Source organism: Daldinia childiae, assembly GCF_008694065.1.
Source record: "Daldinia childiae strain JS-1345 chromosome Unknown Scaffold3, whole genome shotgun sequence".
NCBI lineage: Eukaryota > Fungi > Ascomycota > Sordariomycetes > Xylariales > Hypoxylaceae > Daldinia > Daldinia childiae.
Window position 1 is genome coordinate 1,821,445 of NW_022984644.1, and position 16,084 is coordinate 1,837,528.

General features: G+C 46.6%; 4 protein-coding genes across 4 annotated transcripts; 3 read left to right on the forward strand and 1 right to left on the reverse strand.

Moving 5' to 3' along the window:
• Nucleotides 1-134: 134 nt before the first annotated feature.
• GL218_03225 (DNA-directed RNA polymerase I subunit RPA2) lies at nt 135-3,926 on the reverse strand (the record flags this gene model as incomplete). Its single annotated transcript, XM_033579775.1, has 2 exons — nt 135-3,395; nt 3,462-3,926. The coding sequence occupies 2 exons, from the start codon at nt 3,924-3,926 to the stop codon at nt 135-137; spliced, it is 3,726 nt and encodes a 1,241-aa protein (XP_033436503.1).
• A 2,499-nt stretch (nt 3,927-6,425) lies between these two features.
• Nucleotides 6,426-7,282, forward strand: GL218_03226 (ADP-ribosylation factor-like protein 8A; the record flags this gene model as incomplete). Its single annotated transcript, XM_033579776.1, has 4 exons — nt 6,426-6,475; nt 6,621-6,693; nt 6,759-6,778; nt 6,874-7,282. The coding sequence occupies 4 exons, from the start codon at nt 6,426-6,428 to the stop codon at nt 7,280-7,282; spliced, it is 552 nt and encodes a 183-aa protein (XP_033436506.1).
• A 3,076-nt stretch (nt 7,283-10,358) lies between these two features.
• On the forward strand, nt 10,359-10,916 carry GL218_03227 (uncharacterized protein; the record flags this gene model as incomplete). The annotated part of the gene is made up of 2 exons (XM_033579777.1): nt 10,359-10,540; nt 10,598-10,916. 2 exons carry the CDS (start codon nt 10,359-10,361, stop codon nt 10,914-10,916), a joined length of 501 nt encoding a protein of 166 aa, XP_033436505.1.
• Nucleotides 10,917-12,891: 1,975 nt separating this feature from the next.
• Nucleotides 12,892-14,444, forward strand: GL218_03228 (putative fibroin-3 related protein; the record flags this gene model as incomplete). Its single annotated transcript, XM_033579778.1, has 2 exons — nt 12,892-13,088; nt 13,145-14,444. The coding sequence occupies 2 exons, from the start codon at nt 12,892-12,894 to the stop codon at nt 14,442-14,444; spliced, it is 1,497 nt and encodes a 498-aa protein (XP_033436508.1).
• Nucleotides 14,445-16,084: the final 1,640 nt, after the last annotated feature.

Here is a 16,084-nt window from a genome sequence, read left to right on the forward strand (position 1 = left end):
AATTTTATATTGAACTTCACTGTGTATCACTACCTAACTGGAATTATCCATTTTAAACCCGAAACCGAAGACCCGAAGCCTTTTAACTCCATCTAATGCAACTGACACCTTTTAGATTTCATCTTTCACGGGCTCTACGCGGCCGCAACGACGGGTGGGAGGGCGTTTGCTTTCTTTCCCGTAGAAATCACGTCCCATTTCGCATGTAACAGCGGGCCCTTTCGCGGAGCATCCTTCGGGTCGACTCGGTACTTCAACTTAACACCCATAGCTGCCAGTTCCACGTCAAGGTACTTGAGAGCGCCGGGAACTGCTACTTTCGTAGTATCTTCACCTCCGATCCACTGGTTCCCTTGTCCGTCTTCCCATATCTCACCAGCTAGTTTGGTTAAGTCGACATCCTTGATCTGATCGAGGCGAGTCGCGCAATTTCGGCATCGGACGCTATTCACTGTTTTCTTCCTACCCACAAAAGGAGAGACTGTAGGTTGTATCGATAAGAAAGAGCCACATCTACGGCAAATCCACGATGGTGTATAATCCGAGCAGTTGAGAAGACGGTCTTGGAGAAGGAAGGCTGTGCCGTGTGCTAACAAAGCATCTCGTTCCATTTCACCAACACGAATACCACCACCCCGTTTTCTACCTTTAATCGGTTGACCTGTCGTAGCGACTACCGGTCCTGTCGTTCTTACTTGGTACTTATCGTTGACCATGTGACGTAATCGTTGGTAATACACGACACCAATGTAGATATCTGCGGCCAATTCTTCCCCAGTAATTCCAGAATACATAGGTTCGTTTCCGTGATAATTGTAACCAGCTTTCATGAGTTGATGTCCGAAAAAGTCGGCCGCCGTATTATCCTCATCAAAACGGAAAGGAGTTGAGTCTTGTGCGAGGCCATGAAGTGAACCTGCCTTTCCTGCCAGCGACTCGACGAACATACCGATTGTCATTCGAGAGGGGAAAGCGTGGGGATTGATAATGACATCGGGTTGAATACCAGACTCTGAAAAGGGCATATCGATAGCCGGCCATTTCTGCGAAGCGACACCTTTCTGACCGTGGCGAGATGAGAACTTATCGCCGATGACGGGTGACCGAGGAATGCGAAACTTGACCGAGATTGTTTGAGCAGGCTCGTTGCCTTGCTCACTGCCGATTAGTCGTACCTCTTCGATGAACGCTTGTTCCGAATCCTTGTATTTCTCGTACTTAGTGACACCATCTCGATTTACTAAGTTACCACTGTAGTCTGCGGAGACGGTGTGGTAAGCAAAGACGATATCACCTTCTTGAACCATTCGTCCGACATATGGGAGTCCGTCTTCATCTAACATAGTTTGCGTCCATGCCTTGACGACGCTGCCTGGAGCGAACCCGAACATTTTAGTCACGTTTTTGGCTGACCTTGTACGACTTTCCTCCTTGAGCGTGTACTTTTTAGTCTTGTAAATGGTGCCATGTCCGAAGCCTCGTTCGTGGGCCGACTTATTTAGAATCATAGCGTCGTCCATATCATATCCCGTATAGGATATCACAGCGACAACTGCGTTTGTGCCGTTGGGAAAATTGTCGAAGCCGTACGCATTATGAAGTGGAGACCTGACAATAGGTGTCTGACCGGTCTGGAGGCGATACATCTTGTTGTCTGTCCGGTATGCGAGTGACGTTCCTGGAGTACCCATCGTTTGCTTACCCATCTGACATTGGTACATATTTCTTGGAGATTGGTTGAAGTCTGAGAAAGGTGTCATATTTGCTAGGATCGATAGAATATTCGTAGGGTCGAATTCAACATGTGTCGATTCTCCCGAGACAACTTCTTGCTCCGTGCAAGCAATAGACATATATGGCTGTTCTAAAGGTCCTACGAAGTCTTCCTTCGCTAACGGGAGGTACTTGGTTGGCCTCACCATTCTAGCGGGTTCAGAAGACATGTATATTCCAGGGTAGGATCCTCCCTTGGACGATGGTACGTGGCCGATTTCGAGGTGCACAGGGATTCCGTGAGAGCCTTCAACTTTCCAGTATCGGAAAGTGTCCGCTATTCTGCGCGACTCAGACGGGTGGCACCAACCAAGGATCCTACCATTTAAGATAACGACTACACTTTCATCTGTCGCGGCAGACGAAGTGTCAACGACGCCAAGCTCGGCGGCTAGCTGTGGGATCATTGAAGTGTTGACAGAACCAGTCATGATCTTGCATTTATGTGCAAGATGGTTAAGTAGACCACAGGGCGAACCATCGGGGGTATGAACAGGGCAGAGGAAGCCCCAAGACTCAGGTAATAACTTTCGTACCGTCGTAGTCTTCAGCTGGGCGAAGAAACTTCCTCGATGTACCATTCGAAAATGACTGATAAAACGAAGGAAGTTGAGCTTCTCGGCAACGACGGTAAACCCTGATACTTGTTGTAAATCTAGACCGGACGGGCTTGATAAATTGCCAGTAGATAAGAAATATTCCAGAGCATTACCGACATTTTCGTTAGTCTTTTGGAATATCTTGATAGGAAAATCCTTGGAAAATTCTTCAGAGGTAAATGACCTTGCAGGGTACCTTCTCATATATTCTCGTAGAGCACCGCGAAGTCCAACCGAGAGTAATTCGTCCAGTCGTTCTTTAATGATCATGCCGTATAGAAATCCACCAAGGAGAATTTCCTGATTTTGGACCGCATCAGGATTATCAACCGAGCAGTCTCCAGCAACTAAAGCATAGAGCTTCCTGATCATGAATAATAACATACGGAACTTGTCCGAATCTTGCTGCTCCGTCACGTTGATATTTCCTAAGTGGACCAACACGATTCGTCGCAAGAATTCGGTACCTACCTCGTAGTGCGATAAAGTATCGGGCACTCCTAAAACAGGTCGAAATTTCTCTCCGAGATACGCTCGAGTCTGCGCCATTGTATAGATTCCATAGGTCTTGTAGGTTCGTAATAAGAGCTCAACACGATCCGTGAGAAATGTATTCTCGGTGCCTTTTGAATCCGGAGCTCCAACTAGACCTTCAAAAATCTCTCTGTCGTTCGTCTCTACGAGTGCTTTTAAAATCATCATAACTGGGACTAAATATTCGTTCTTTCGCCAAGAGAAGCGAAAGGTAACATTGCCATCGTTTAGATAATGGAGAACATTCGTTTGCGAAGTTTCATCCGGTCGTACTGATCTAAGTATGATACCGTAAGGAGTGTAGGCAGGACCACGGTTGGTGAAACTCGGACGGTTGATGGCTAGGGGGAAGTTTCTTCGGTTGACCAGAAGAAGTCGTATAATCTTTTCGATGCCGTTCACAACGAAATAACCCCCCAGTTCTTCTGATTCCTCTTTACGTGCGACCAATTGCGCCGGGCTGTTATCTCTAAGGTGGCAATAGGCCGACTATAATACAGCTTAGCAAATCATGACTTTCACGAAAACATAATAATGACAGTCTAGCAGTCTTACCTTTACCATAATCGGCAGTTGGCCAATCTCTCGGGTGAATTCCTTCGCATCGCCATCGTTTATTCTGTACTCAAATGTGGCAGAAAGCTTTCCTCGGTATGATACATGTCGTTCTCGACACTCGGCGGGTAGAATCTCTCGGTTTTTGACCGCAAACTTATTGGTAGGCGGGAGTTGCGATTTCTGAAGGTGTATTCCCTTGCACTTGATCCTTAATCTGTTCTTCCCAGTTGGCGGAGCGCGGTCGTCTCCATCCAGAAACAACCTTGTGCCAATGTCGGCCAGTCCCTTCGCGACTAAGCCATTGTCGCCAAAGAGAGCATCGAAGGACTCGATATGTGGGTTAACGGCCTCCTGCAATAAAGGATACGCTGATCGATCTGTCGGAGGATCCCTAAAAAGCTTCTCTCGGCGAAGAGTGTTATACTCGTGGTCCCAGTTCGTGTTGGTTGGTTGTGGCGCCATGATGATAGATGAGGGATATCCCTGTGTTTTGACCAAACTTCAAGTCTCACTTCATACAGAGATATAATACAGATTGGCGCCCAAGGTTTGCGCGTAGTTAGGTCTTCTTGAGGAAGCTCAACCCCTCGGTTTTTGAGACTGCTAAAACAAACGGAAAGAAAAAAAAATCCTTATCGGCCAAAATATTTCACCTGATTTCCTATCGATAGATGTTTATCAGATGAGCTTGGCACTATGGGGCCTTGGAGTGGGCCTTGGAGTACGCCTGGATATCGGCATTGAGGGTACGTATCAAATGTCATCACTGCACAGTGCCCCATCCATGGACGTTGGTTTAGGCAGTCCCTACATAAAATGGCGGATAGTGCCTACACTACGACTTCACATTTACAATAGGGCCACCTTCTACATGTTAGGTCCATAGATGTACTATGTACACGGATAGCTCTTTTTATTTTTAGTCTTACTACAACCTACCATAGACATTAAGTTCATTTCTTTTTGTCTCCTTCCATCTTATTTGGGAAGATTTTGCGATCAAATTGCCTATCCTACTATCTCATAAGAGAGCTACCTAGCTTACCATTACAATAGCTATACCTTATTGAGTTAAGAAAGCTATAGGTATTCTGGAACCAACACAATAGTTCTGTACTATTATTCACCTTGGATAATTCTCAACCACTCATCTCATCAGGAAGTACGAGGTGCGACGTACATGGTTGTTGTCATCTTGCACCGGTCTTGCAGCCCAACCGACCTCTTAAGTTGTCTGCCGTGCATACTTGCATCCCGCAGGCTGCCTGCCTTGGTCTAAGTCTGAATCCGTCTAGTTAGTGGAATTTGGTAGGGTACATAACTTTGGAGTCTTAGTCCTGGATTTTATTTTATCAGCTACCTATTTACTTAACATAACTACCTACCTAACATACCTAACATACATCTCCTACCTCTGGGCTGCTGCATCTGACTTCGCTTGAAGCCGTTTATTGCCTGCATCTTAGAAGGCCTGACCGCTTCTGGGACCTCAAATTGCAGCCTACCATTTTCGACTTGGTTCTTTCGCTGCAAACAAGCCGGTCTCCGTCCAGTGCTCCGGCTACCGCCACCAACGCTTCCTACTCGCACCGTGCTATCCAGAGCTGAATTTACTACGATATCGTGCCAAGAAATCTAGTTGATTCGGGTCTATTCGATATCCTACAACTACGTCTCAAGAGCGAGGGGTAACTTAATAGAATAGTGTTGGGCAGAGCGAGCTTCTCGGTCCAGCAAAAGAAATACGTAAGGCATAACTAGCCCAATAAGCTTAGCTGCTGATGGTGGTGCTGCTGAGTGTGGGGGAACGACTTGGATACCTTACCCGCCCGAGCAGGTGACGGGTCTTCCGAGGCGGCCAGAGTAGCAGTTCGGGAAACCCCTCGAGGCGTAAAGCTGCGAGCAGAGCAGAGTAGAGCAACGCAACTCTGATTCCCATTTTCCTACGGTGCTCCACTACAGAAGAGGGCATAATAAGCCCCTTACCTTTTTTCGTTCTATCTCCGTCCCTCTGTTACGGCATTATATTCTACCCATCAACCGTGGGTTTGTTAGATAAAATCTCACATCGATTTTCATCAAAGCTACAATACAAGTCTAAGCAACCTGGAAACTGGGACCTGGGATCTTTAGGTGATACCTCCTCCAAGGTTGTGCATCTACGAAACGCTCGCAACGGGCCGGTCAATAGCGACTATCTTAATTCCCCATACTCGCGGCTCCAATCCGTTCCCGCTTGTTAAGCCCTCGTGCGGCGCGCCCATTACCTATTTCTCTCGCTGTACACAATCACTGCAATCACTGCAATCACTGCAGTATCCATCTACAGTGCACTAAGCTCAGATACATTTTAACCTATTTGGACTATTGTGGTTCGAAATTGACTGGCCTTGTCGAAATAGACGAATGAAACCCCAGTCTTTCTAGCCGCTGTCGGTTCAGATGCAAGGTCGGCCTTCTATCCCTCCCACCTGGTCACGTCCCAGTTGAAGGCACGGGGCATCATAAGTTCATAACAGCTTGTGCGATCTTCCGTGGTGGGGAATTGTGACCCTCCGTCCAGGCGTCACCGTTCATCCCGCTTCTATCTTTCATCAAATGCTGCATGTACCTTTACCACCGCCAGAAAGCTACCTTTGATAGATCGCATTCACCGAACGTAATTTTGCGACTGGGGCCGACTCACCCATTGTGAGCGCTACGAGCGAAGACATCGCGGCTCATCCTCATACGAGACATTTTTATTCCTATTTTCAGCAAGCAAATCGCAGCGCAAACTATTTAAACTTATTGTTTGAGACAAACCCCCAGTCTCTTTCGTCCACCGCGTTTTCCCAACTGGCTTAGCCTTGCGTGGAGCTGCAAAATATCTTCGTCATTATTATTTTTTACGATCCTGGCGATCCTAGCAATTACGCCCTTTGTTACTGATTAGAGAGAATTATTCCCGACCTGAACACGATGGCAGGGTTATTTCGGAAGGTGTACGACTGGTTGCTCAGGACTTTCTGGTGAGTTCACGAAGCTACGCTCAGCGCGGGGTCGCAGGATCACAGGGTCGTGCTGTTGCTCACCGCCGTACCTGCGTATGCATCTGCATCACGACGTCGCCGTCTCTTGCTAAAGAGTGCACTTTACTGATGATTTTCTCGCTAGGGCGACTGAGATGGATGTCACGATGATAGGTTTGCAGAATGCTGGGAAGACGTCTTTGCTCCGCGTCCTATCGGTAAGTACCCGCAGCCACCAACCACAAATCTCTTGAGCATTTGCTAACGACCCTTTGCTTTCTAGGGTGGTGAATTTACGATCGAGTAAGCACGAGACCCTCGTTAATGACTTTTGAAGATTTCGTTATACCGCGGGATGTCAATTTGGCTGTCGCTAGGTCGGCTAACAAGTAGTGTAGCTCTATTCCCACCGTCGGTTTCAATATGAAGCGCGTACAACGTGGCCATGTGACACTTAAATGCTGGGACTTGGGTGGTCAACCTCGTTTTCGGCCAATGTGGGAAAGATACTGTCGTGGAGTAAATGCGATCGTATTTATCGTCGACATCGCAGATCAAGACCTGCTGCCCATGGCTAAGGAGGAACTTCATTCCCTTATGTCGCAACCTAGCCTCGAAGGAATCCCTTTACTAGTGCTCGGAAATAAGTCCGACTTGCACATCAAACTTAGCGTGGATGAACTCATAGATGCTCTAGATCTCAAGAGTATAGGACATCGCGAGGTTTCCTGCTACGGGATTAGCGCAAAGGAGGAGACCAACCTAGACGCCGTAATTCAATGGCTTATGAAATGGGCCAACAGATAAACTCATCTTCGCCGCCCACAGCACTTGGGTTTTCATCGTTTTATCCTTTCTCCCTTCTCCCCCGGCTGCTAGGAAGAATAAGCTTGCTGCCGGGGACACCTTCCTTCGCCGCTTCTGCGATTGTGCGGATGCATTTTGACGACGCTAATGATATCATGGGGTGTAAAAGACGGTTCAGCTTCCGGCCGGCGACGACCTAATATATAAACCATCTCTCGCGAGCTTAAGTTTGGAGGTGACTATCGTCAGTATGCCTTCATCTCGATTCTCACCATCCAGTATTTTTTCTTTCGTTTCTATGTGCCTTATCTGCTCGACCCAAACACTGCATGGTTATTGGAAACGGAGTCGACGGTTTCAGAACTCGACATGCTAGAAGGGTCAGGATAGCCTTCACAATACGTTTTTTTTTCTCTTGGTCGGATCATCACATCAACGTTTAAGGGGGAGGTTTTGACAGTGAACATTGGTAGATGTTCGAATATGCAAGGAAGCCAAGCAAGGAAGCATCGGTGTAGTTAGGTGCATTTATGACCAAATCAATCATGACTTGACGACTTCACTAAAAGCCCATGAGAATGTTTAATAATACCATATGTGCATTGCTTCAATGTCCTTAATGTTTTGTAGGAGACGAGTAGTTGGCAACATTTTTGAGAGCGCGAAGAAGATGCGCATAGGGCGGCGCTGGGGGGGATAATCCTTAGTCGCCCTTGTAAAATAAAAAAAAGGTGTGACACGAATGTGCTGCTCGATATGGCGTCTGTCGCTCGACAGGGACTGCGGCTAAAAAGCCCAACTTTAACAGAAATAGGAAAAAGAGAAGACACGATAATCGGATACCATAGTGGATTGAGATGATTAGTAGTAAGGAAAGAGAAGAGAAAAAAAAGGGAGAAAGCATTGGTGACAGGAAGAGGTGCAGGAAAAGAGATACTTGAAGGCTACACACAGACCACATTTGATGCGATGATGAGTTGGCAAACCCTCCAGCGTCTCGACGATGGGAGGGGATTGATTGGTTCACAAGGCGACCATGAACAGCGCAACGTGGACTTCAGGTACCTCAACAGGGAGCATGTGGGTATGGATTTGGTATGGATTGTATGCATTTGACGAAATGTTGTTGCTGGTTACCAGTCAAGTGGTTGTTCATCTACATATAATACTTGCATCTAAATACGCAAGTAATACATCTAATACGGGTATAAATATCGTGAGTAAGTCATGTACCTTTTTTTTTTTTTTTGTGATGCTTTTCTTTTTCTTTTTCTTTCTTTTTTTTTTTTTTTGTGATGCTTTTCTTTTTCTTTTTCTTTCTTTTTTTTCTTAACTCTTAAAACGGGCGAGGACTGACTGGCTACTGACTGGCTACTGGCTGGCTGGCTGGCTGGCTGGTAGCGTTGTGTTGGAATGGGCAACATGCCATGGGCCCATGATATGAAATCTACGGAGATTTTTGACGTGGCCGCATGTCATTAGCTAGCCGGATCTGCTGCCCTCCGTCCCCTTCAACTTAGCAACTGATCGTCCATCTCGGGTTCTAGACTAGCTGAGCGCCCACGAGTACACGATATTTGTTCCTTTTGTAACTCCGGCGAGACTAGCTAGAGAAAATCCAAATACTCGATGCGTTCGTGTTGAATGATTGCAATGTTGATTAGGTTAGGTATTATCCATGTCCCAATAGGTATAGGTAATATCACAACTTGTATCGTGTGCCGAAAGTGGTATGTATTAAGAAGTCTCTTTATTTAATCTAGATTCTAATTTCTGGACGAGGGATGAAAACCCATGCACTAACATATATAATAGAACTACTATTATAACAGATCAGGAAATAAGGATGATCTTAACAAACCAATTTATCAGAGCACAAGAATCGAATATGAGTTACATACCTAAGTATTCCTTCAAGCTGAGGAAAGGTCAGCATATGTTGAAAATACCCCGCGTCTGGCATGTCAGGAACCGTCAGAGAAGCCAGACAGATCGGCTACGTCGGTTACGCTTGGAGCACATACAAGATAAATGTCGTGCCCGACGCCCACGTTGTCGAGGTCATCCGGGAGAGGTGATGGATAGTAGGTTAGGTTAAGTAGAGATATCAAAAGTAATGCGCCCACGAGAATAATCATGCGGCGTGCTCATTTACATATTAGGATGATATCCAAACAAGTTGAGACGATGCGAAAGAATTTAATTTGTATTATCCTAGTATCATTCGGACTCTGAATACTGCGTATTTCTAAGACTAGGATACTTAGCCTTGATTGCGGAGCATCGGGATTTATTCGTCATCTTCCAAGCCACAATTGAACACCAGCAGGTGATTTAGGTAAGATGCTGCGATGTCGCTAGTATTCTCGATATTTGGAATTAACTTCCATTTTCTATGTCGCAATAGATTCACTTTAACTTTAAAACGCCCCGGCTAGTTGGAAATTATTGGATGGGAAAGGCTGAGCAAGTAGATACGCGTATCGAAACTGTAAAAACTTGGGCTGAAGTTGTGAAGGTAAGCAAAGAGTACTTTGAGTTACTAAGATAATCGTTACACAGCCACCGCGAACGCCATGGTATGACCTTAGTCCTAGTACCCAATCCAGTGGCCAAGCAACTTATCCCACTCAAAATCGGTAATCGGCAGCTTCCAAGCCATGCCATGCATCATGTTGCGTGTTCATTGTCTAAGGGTCATTTTTTTCAATAAGAAGAATACTAACGACGCCTTTTCTTCCTTCTGTTCTCCTTGTTTTCACATCTTTTAAATGTTTTTTAACATTTATTATACTTTCCATCACACCTAATATTAACATACAAACCCGCGTGTCTTCGTCCCCACGTAACTTTTACATCCACATCACGCAAGCAGAGTACCATACATTACGACCCGACGTCACTTGGCGTCAGCATATCCTTGGCAACCAACCAACCATTCCTCTTTTAGACAATTCCAAACGAACAAGCTACCACTACATTTAGAGGCAACCGAAGCTGAGCTTTTCGCAACTTCATAAATTCACACTCCCGAGATTGCGCATCGTTTTGTCGCAACATCAATAGATACCTACACATGGCACCGCTTATCGATCTAGTTAGCGCCCAATTGGCGGGATTAGCGAAGCGGGACGGAGTCTGCAGAGACAATGAGTACTATCGATATGGCAGGTGTTATAGCGCCTGGTACTGGTATGGTCGATGGATCTTCGCCGCTGTAGTCATCGCTCTCATCATCGCCGTTCTATTTTATATGATGTAAGTACTTCCATTTGAACCACCAGTCAAAACCACAGTATCTAACAAGAATCACAGATGCGTCAACTCCCGTCGTCGTAAGCGTCGCGGTCTCCAGCCTATGTACGGTACAGGCTGGATGGCTGGAAATGGCGGTCCGAACAACAACGCAGCATATTACAACAATCCTCAACCAGGCTACGCCAACCCCCCTCCGGCATACGGAGCGCCACCCGGCCAATCCTTCCCGATGCAAAATCAATACACCGGCACTACCTTCTCGCCCAACGACGGTTACTATGCTCAGAACGAGGGTGTCCAGGCGCCCAAGAACGTCTACAACAACGGACACAAGGACGACTACGCTCCTCCCGAGGGTCCCCCGCCTAATAGATAAACTAGTAGCGGAATTAGGTGCACGAGCAATATCAATCGAAGAGCAAATGGATCAGATACGAATCGGACATACCCTTATTGAGGCTGGTGGTTTAAGGCGTTAGAAAAGGCCCTATCAGTTAATTGTTTTCAGTGTTGGTAATGAGGATGGTTGGCAAGGGGAAATATGTATTACGTCTAGAGCACTACAGAATTTCTATTACGAATGGAGAAGGACATACGTCTTATTCTCTTGCATTCGCCTATATGGATTACTTATTCATACCTTGACTATAATGTCTTCTAAGTTTAGGCTGTTTATGAGGTGCTTTAATCTCAAGGCTACTATTCAAGTACGATAATTTGAAACGAGAAGTTCTTGGTCTTATGAAAATCTCGTTTGCCGTAAAAAGTGATGGACAGATGTAGTCTCTAGTCTAGGACGAGAGGAAGTCTATTACAGTCTACCTTCTCTACCCTACAGTCTATACTTCGATGTTCGTAGAGGTGAGAAATATAGAAGCTGTGGAAGTTACAATAAGAAAATTCGAGAATCATGATAGATCAGAATTAGCTCAGCTCAGCCCAGCTAAACCTCAGTCCCACCAGAACTTTGAACCGTCGATACCCTAAACACGGTCCCGAGTTGTTTATGTAGATAAGCGGTCTCGACTTTGCAGCAATTCCCACAGTGGGGGGCTGCTGCATGCGCGAACCCCGCAAAACCGTTTCTCTTGTCACACTGGTGAATTCGAGATGACTCCACATCGAAGTGCTAGTCAAGGTGCTAGCTGAAGTGGCCGCGAGTACACTATTTCAGCTCTGCTATATAATTATGTTGGTAAGCAGTATAAATATATGATAAAAAATAAAAAAAAAATACATATCTACTTCGTAGGCAGGCTCTTTGTACGAAATCACCATAATATTGCTGGGGCGCAGCTGCACAAGCGCCTGTATGACCTTCCTAGCCCAGGCGCAGTTGACGCCAATGTTGGAAAAGAACATAAGATGCACCAGTCGATGTAAACAGGAGAAGTTCTATTGTCACTTGGCTGAAACTCTGGGCCTTTTCTCTATTGCATCATGGTCCATCAATTGGCACTTATTTGGTTATGCCATATTGAAATGTTAAATTTAGGTATATAGAAGATATACCGTTTTATCGAGTCTCTAAGAAAGGTGCCAATCACACTAGTTACCACTAACTAGGGGCGTATTGGAAGATCGCTTTGGGCAATCTTCTCGCTCTAGTGGCTGCGCGGCCTGCAGGCACCATCTAGCGGACTTAATTGCGACTTGTCCCTGAAATTGCCGTTCTGCATTCGCGCCCCCCACATTTCCAGGGACCGACCTTCGCCTCGTTTAACTGCCCTTCAGATTGCGCATTACAACATTGAGCAAGCATTTTTTTCCCAATTCCCATCCAGCCGACTTTCGCAATTCTCACACCATAGGTTGGAATTTATTATTTTATTTTATTTTGTTTTATCCTCTCTCGTTTCTACCCACATGGTTTAGGCATGTTTCCTTCTCATGCCCACTTCTTTGTTTTTTCGTAAGATATACCTAGGTGTATCGTTCTAACGTTCCTTCGAGTACCTAACCTAACCGATTCGCTTTGATCCTTGATCCTTTCATTTTTTTTTCCCAGGTGGATTGGTTGACTGTCAGGCTTTGACGTGTCGCATCCGCCAACATTCATTTGAAAATACATCAATACGACGAGGTTGCGGGGCGAGTTTTAGTTACGAGTGGATTCAAATCGAGTGATTCACGAGCCGAGGAGACGACGATATTTTGGTAGTTTGCATTGTATTTGCGGCTGGACGACTCCCACGGGTTGGGGAACATACGACTCATACCATTATTCCGTACCATGGATCTTTAGCAATCAACGCTTCTTCATCCGATCATTTTTACGAATAACCACAAGCTTTACTCTGACATTTTTATTCAACACCATACGGCAGAGGTAGATATTGGAGGATTACGCAATGCCGCACGTCGGCGTTTTAATGGAGCGTAGTCTCCAAGAACGCAGCCTCAGAGATGCGTTCGCGGATCTCTTCGCGCGAAGCGCTATCGCTGCGCTGGGCAAACGGCAATCTCTTGAGTCGCTTACGGGTGGAAGTTCTGACCCTAGAGTTGCCTTCTCCAGTTGGGATAACTGTATGCAGGCCAATATCTGCAAGTACGATTAAACCCTACTCGAGATATTCCCGGTTTGAAGAGACTAACATCTGCTAGGTGGCCGGCAATTGCCGTAATCATTATCGGTGGTCTCATCATTTTCTCTATCATTTGGTGTATCGCGCGATGCCTCTGCTGTGGACTTTCGTGCTGTTGCGAGTGTTGCTACTGTCTAAAATGCTGCGGTGAATGCTGCGGATGTTGCGATCCCCCTAGAGGAAAACGGAACAAGTATCTCGACGAACCATTCGTTCCACCGAACCATGAACAGAACCAGGCCTATCGCTCGCAAGCGCCTATGACACCAGGATTACCCGCAGCACCTTCACCTTCCGTTCCTCAGTATGCTGTATTTGACGACGGTAACAAGAAAGATGCAGACGCATTACCTGCGATGCCAAGCTGGGAGGGCGCGAAATCACAGAAGGTTTTGATTGAGGAAGAACCCGTCGAGATGGAACCATTGAAGAAGCCAGAGAATGTCCAAAACAACAATTCTTTCCCCATGAGCAACTTGCCACCGCATACGACTACACCAAGCCCAGTTTCTCCCGAAAATAGAAACCCCTACGGACCACCACCAGCACAAGGCGGACCTAATGGGTATATGGCAGCAGCGCGAGCTGGCCCAGATCCGTATTCTGCAAATGGCCAAGGTTATGACAACTATAACGGTTATAGTGGATATGGACAAGCTCCCCAAGAAAATATGAACCAGGGATATGGCATGGCAGCTGGAGCAATGAGGACCCAAACACCTCACCGTGACTATAATAACGGTTATGGAAGAGGTGGGGCTGAGCAAGGTTATCCCCCCCAATCGCGAACCCCGAGACCCTACAATGACGAGTACGGCCGCAGTGCCAGTCCTGCGTCGTACGGTGCCCCGCCTAGCTACCGTACTGCACCGAGCAATAACGGATACGGTAATCCCTCGCGAATGGCGTCTCCGGGCCCACAAGCAGGTTATGGCTATGGTAATGGCAATGGCAACGGAGCTCCATCTCGTATGCGCACTCCCGGTCCCCAGCCAGGCTACGATTACCCCCAGAGGTCACAGACACAAACACCCAACAGCTACAACCGCCAATACCCCCCGGCACCCCAACGACAGTATTCAAACGACTCTACCCGACCGTTAGTGCAGCCGGCGCAAGACCCGTACTTAGATGAACAAGGGCAGCGATCGCCCATCCAGAACAACAGCGGCTTCGACTTCAACTCTGGTTACAGCCGCTCCGAAACTCCTCCTGCGCAGACGCAGACGCAGACCGCAAATGGAGGAACTGCTTACCCGGGTTACCGCACATACCGACCCCAAGGGCAGCCCCAGCAGGATACCTGGAACGGAGTGTAAATACGATCAGCATAATAGAGTTAATTCTGCTCGTTAAGGTGTACCAAAATAAATCCAACCATAGGAAGTCCGACTAATACACGAATCGGACGGGCATACGCGGCGATCTGATGGGATTTTGTATTCAGTGACAAAGAAGGCGTTTCGGGACAAGGGGAGGGACGATCATCTGCATAGCATGATGGAATTCAGATATAGAGGTTTGCCGATGCTTTTGCGATTTACGATTTTGCAGTTGCGCTTGAAGACCAAAAAATTCCGCGGCCGAGTCGTGTGCTTATTATAGGGACAGACAGATGTACTAGGATACCTACCTGTAAATACGAGCCTATATAGGCTGGTATATAAGGGAATGAATTCGTTTCACATGCGTGCGGGATGTTTTTAAATAAATTAAATAAATTACGAAGTGCAAAACTACTATCGTGTGTGTGTTGAAAAACGCTAGAAGGGGGAGAGAAATTCTAGAACGTTCGTTTATGGGTGAGTTGTTTGTGAATCTTGATTAGTGAATTCATACGAAGCTACCAGTCACATGCAGCATAATAAGACAAGGTCATTTAGGTATTAAGCTCTTTGTTCCAATAAAAATGTCGTGGTTCATATAAAGATCCTATGATCTAACATAATAGACGGGTATCTTGTTATCGTATCTAACAAGAATCCAGGCCAGAAGGCAGTCTTCAGATCTAGCCAGATCAGGTATCTAAGCCAACACCTATGCCAACGCGATGCAGATGAAAATGCAACTGAGAAGCCATGCAGATATCAACATCCCTCCGGGAAAACCGGTAGGGTCCAAATACATTACATCTTCCCCTTTCCTTCTTCCTCCACTTCCCCTTTTCTCAGGGCCAAATTAAACATTACGCAACAGCAACACACCAAGGGATTATTTTCCGAGCCCGCCCGACACAGCCAGTGATACGTTGCAGTTCTTCTCCTTGATCTCGACCTCAGTCGTATTTCCATCATCATCAGTTATTATGTGAGTCGAGGTGATATCACAGTATCCCATAGGCTCGCCAGCTTCGCTTTGTGCTTCAGCGCTGGATGGCACTTCCCACTGTTCCCCGAGAAGAATGAACTTGCCGTCCCTTGTAACTATAAAGGGCTCTTCTTCGTCGCTTTCTTCCGCTATTTCCTTCTGTTCACCCTCCTGCTTATCCTCTATCTCGCAAGGTTGGCCAGCGCCGATATTACTTTCGTCGGATTCTGGCGAGGGTGTGCAATTGATAGTACTTCTGCTGGCTGTGCTACTACTTCGACAACTTCCAGCAGTCGCCTGTGTCGTCCAGCTACGGCTACCGAATGTAATACCAGCCGAATATACGGAATCGTCATCGGCTCGGGGGTTATTGGATCTTTCCCATGAATAACTTCGCTCCTGTTCATGAGAGTAGTGGCGACGTAAGTCTGGCGACCTACTGCGCCCTCGGGTTTCCTCGTTAAGAGGGGATCTAGGATATTCGCTGCGGCCGGCAGACCATTGCTGCCTAGGTTCTATGCTACGAGGTATCTCATACCCATTTTGGTAGTGACTCGTGTTATGGGTGAAGTTGGGATACTGCGTTCGTAGAGGTCCGTGTGTCGTGGGAGAGTAGTATGGATGATTGACAGGTGGTGGTAGGCCGGGGTAC